We start from the raw sequence: 3814 nt of genomic DNA, 5'->3' as shown, positions 1-3814 counted from the left end.
AAATTCCAGGGCAAAGAAACTCTGTGTGGCTTCCTGTTAAATTTATTAGAGTGATTAAAGTACAATTAAATATATGAACATATGATAAATTAAATAATATCCAGAACCATCGTCATGTAAATGGTAAGGGAGGAGTATGGAGCATCTGGAATGTGGACACACCCAGGGAGAAGAGTATATATATCCCGAAGCCCAGGTAACGACACTGAACCTTAAAGAGTCTTCTCAGTTCCACTCAGCTGAACTCACATCTCCTTGAAACATGACCTACTGCTGCTCCTCCAGAAACTTCTCCTCCCGCTCCTTTGGGGGCTACCTGGAGTACCCACGCTCCTCCTGTGGCTCTTCCTACCCCAGCAACCTGGTCTACAGCACTGATCTCCAGTCTCCCATCAACTACCAGCTGGGCTCCTCTCTCTACAGTGGCTGTCAGGAGAACTTCTATGAGCCCAGCAGCTGCCAGAGGTCCTGTGTGGTGTCCAGCCCCTGCCAGACGTCCTGCTACCGCCCCAGGCCCTCCACGTTCTGCAGTCCCTGCCAGACGACTTACTCTGGATCTCTGGGCTTTGGGTCCAGCAGCTGCCGCTCCCTGGGCTACGGGTCAAGGAGTTGCTACTCCTCAGGCTGTGGCTCCAGTGGCTTCAGGCCCCTGGGTTACGGAGTCCGTGCCTTCCCTTCCTTTGGTTATGGGTCTGGATTCTGCAGGCCATCCTACTCAGTTACTAGGAGCTGCCAATCTCCCTGCTACAGACCAACCTATGGATCAGGCTTTTGGAGATCAACTTGCTGAATTCCAGAATTTTTAAGCAACATGTCTTAGTGTCTGCTTAGAGCTACTATTGTGAGCAACCCTCTCTGTATCCTTCCTCTGGTATAAAGCACTGGCTGACAGACTAGATCTTCCAAACTATGAAATTAATGAATAGAGTCAAATATCTGTCATTTTCAAAATAAGTGATCATTAATGCTTAACTTCTTCTTATGAAATATATATTTGAGCTAATAAACTCATTCTTCCTTGCATCCAATATGGTCTCACGGTTCTTTATTGATTGCCAAAGCTTGATTTATGATTTGTCTTTGGGCTCCAGGTTCTCTAAGTACCTTCCATAGAAAATCCATTTCCCAAGGAAATGGCAACAATGCAGGTGTGTGTGAATGATCTCTGGGCAGTCCATTGCCTAAGAAGGAGCAAGGGTACACCTGCTACCATCACAGCTGGTGGGACCTTAACAGCCCTACTGAGAGTTTACATTTTCAAAACAATACTGAGTTAGAATTTTCCTAGAAAGTTTCAGCTAGGTGGTGAAATATTTATAAAATATTTTATATAAAATATTTGAATAAATCTGGTATGTTGGCATGCAAAAGAGCATACATTATGTGCCAGGTGCTAGAGGGTACTATGGCTATCTTTAGATATAAGAGAACATGAGTTATTTTGTGTATGAAAGACAGAAAAAAGGAAGAGAGGGAGAGGGAAGGGAGGGGAAGGAAAGGAACAAAGACTGACTTGAAGATTAAAACCGAGTAAAAAATAGTTTCAGGAAGCCATATTTGAGGTTGTTATAAGAAATCTACCATGTCTTCCCTTCCAGTCCATGAGGGATTAGTTCTATGATTTCCTCATCGATACCAAATTCCATGGAAGCTCAAGTACCTTACATAAAATGAGGTAGAATTGCATATAATATATGCATATGTCTTTATATGCTTTAATTCATCTCTAGGTTATTCACAATACTTAATAGAGTGTAAAGAGTTTTATTAAATTTCAGAGAATATTTATCAATAAAGGTCTGTATCTGTCCAGTAGAGATGCATTTTTTTTTCAACTATGTTTCATCTGCACTTGTGGTTGAATCCATGATATGGAACCACAGACATGGAGGGCTGATTGTATTTAAGGTTATTATGAATTGGGTCCTTTTTTAATTTCAGTGTCTCAAAAATTAGATAAATGTTTTTGTGACTTTTGCATTGAATGAGAAGATCGCATCATATTCAATGTCTATTTATTTATTTATTTGTTTGTTTATTTATTTATTTTTGGTACCAGGAATTGAACTCACGACCTTATGCTTGCCAGGCAGGCGCTGTCCCACTGAGCTACGTACCCTGGCTCCACATTCAAAATTCACCCTAGTTCTCTTTGGAATCCATTGCTGAGCTGTAACAGTGATACCAAAAATAAATCATTATGAGATGCCATTCAGATCAGAGTGGTACATCTTCTATGGTCATTTCAATTTGAGCATACTGTTTTACAGATTAAGTATAGTATATGTTACAGTTTGTGTCTGAATGTCCCCCCAAAGCCTCATGCAGTCATGGGGTGGACTTTTACAGTTTATGATTGATATGTGATCCAATGCTGGGATGATGTGTGTGAGTGCTATATCTGCCCTGGGCAAATAGTTTGCATATGTAAGGGAAAGAAAGAGGCTACTTGCTGCCACTCCTCCCTTTTGCTCTTGGTGCTTTTGTTGCTTTCCACAGCCATGAATGTTTACCTTCTGCCATGTGCCACTCTGCCTTGGAGCCAGCCAAGTGTGGACTGAAACCTCCACAAGCTGTGAGCTAAATTAACCTTTCCTTCTTTAATATTGGGCATCAGGCATTTTGTCTCCACAATGAGAGAAAAGTAACCAAGACAGTATGAATATTTAGACCATAACATATCTAGCAATAAGCTTCCATGAGTGGGAGAATAATTATCAAAGGTCATCATCTGCCCAGTCATGCTCCATGATTGCCGATTGATTTGTCTTCCCTAATACCTTTTCCTGAAGAGTTGTAAAAATTGTGTCTGAGAAAAGAGGATATCCTTTCTCTTGTGTTAAGATAATAATGGGCTAATCATAGAGATGTGGAAACTAGGTCCTCTGTGTGAAGTAACGTCTTAAAAGATAAAACAAAAAGGAATACAAGAGAAGGACAAAGACAGAAGCTCCCGGTGGTACAGAACCCTATGTTTTCCATTATCCCTTAAAGTCAGCTTTGGTTATGCCTATATGTGTTAAGTAGGTTGGCCAATAAATGCCTCTTTTGGCTTAAAATAATTAAAACAAATTAAACTTCTGTCACTCCCAGCCAAAGAGTTATAGTTAATAAAACTGTGTCATCACGGCACAGAGTTATGCCCTGACTGTGGTGCAAACAAGCAATTAAAACATTTATGAGTAAGACCAAAGGCTTACATGGAGTCTGAACTATTGCCTTAGCGGTGATGGTGAATCACTAATTTTTCTCTAAGTAATGTGAAATGAGTAAACTGCGGTGAAGGAATAATTTGAGAAATCAAAGTTAAAGGGGTCACGGTAGCATAACCAGTGAGAATATCCAGAAAACTAGAATCTTCTAATGTAAATCATAGCAGCAGCAGACACTACTAGAGTCAACATACTCATGATATCATCAGAGACTGCCGTGGGCACAAAGGACAGATACACACTCGGGGCCTTAACCTGTTGTTCATTAAAAGAGGGATCTTGTGTGTTATTCTAAGGCAATCAAGGACTTAAATGTGCTTTGTGCTAAAACCTGTGACACTTCACTTGTGCCTACAGATGCCCAAAAGATAATTAGAAGCACAACCAAGCTAATCCTTCATTTCTATGTCTATTCTTATCTTGAAACTCTGGATATATTTCTCTTTTCTAAAGGTCAACAAAATGAAATTCATCACCCCTAAATTTACCTAGTCTATGTCATCTCCCTTTAAGACTAAGGATATCCAATAAGAATAACTAAGGTAATTTTCAATACTTACCAAAACATCATATTATTAACTTTTATAAAATCCTGTTCCAGA

The 3814-nt window shown here is 40.0% G+C and overlaps 1 protein-coding gene across 1 annotated transcript; it reads left to right on the top strand.

The window, feature by feature from the left end:
- Positions 1-226: 226 nt before the first annotated feature.
- LOC102030384 (keratin-associated protein 13-2-like) lies at positions 227-1015 on the top strand. The gene has a single exon (XM_005375628.2). It carries the CDS (start codon positions 263-265, stop codon positions 788-790), a length of 528 nt encoding a protein of 175 aa, XP_005375685.1. The 5' UTR covers positions 227-262; the 3' UTR covers positions 791-1015.
- Positions 1016-3814: the final 2799 nt, after the last annotated feature.

The sequence above is a fragment of the Chinchilla lanigera genome, unplaced genomic scaffold (assembly GCF_000276665.1).
Source record: "Chinchilla lanigera isolate Chin_1 unplaced genomic scaffold, ChiLan1.0 scaffold00006, whole genome shotgun sequence".
NCBI classification, from domain to species: domain Eukaryota; kingdom Metazoa; phylum Chordata; class Mammalia; order Rodentia; family Chinchillidae; genus Chinchilla; species Chinchilla lanigera.
The sequence above is the reverse complement of the archived record's forward strand: the minus strand, read 5'-3'. Positions and strand labels throughout refer to the sequence as shown.

Coding starts and splice junctions, on each gene's coding strand:
- LOC102030384 (XM_005375628.2), top strand. CDS start 263: ATGACCTACTGCTGCTCCTCCAGAAACTTCTCCTCCCGCTCCTTTGGG.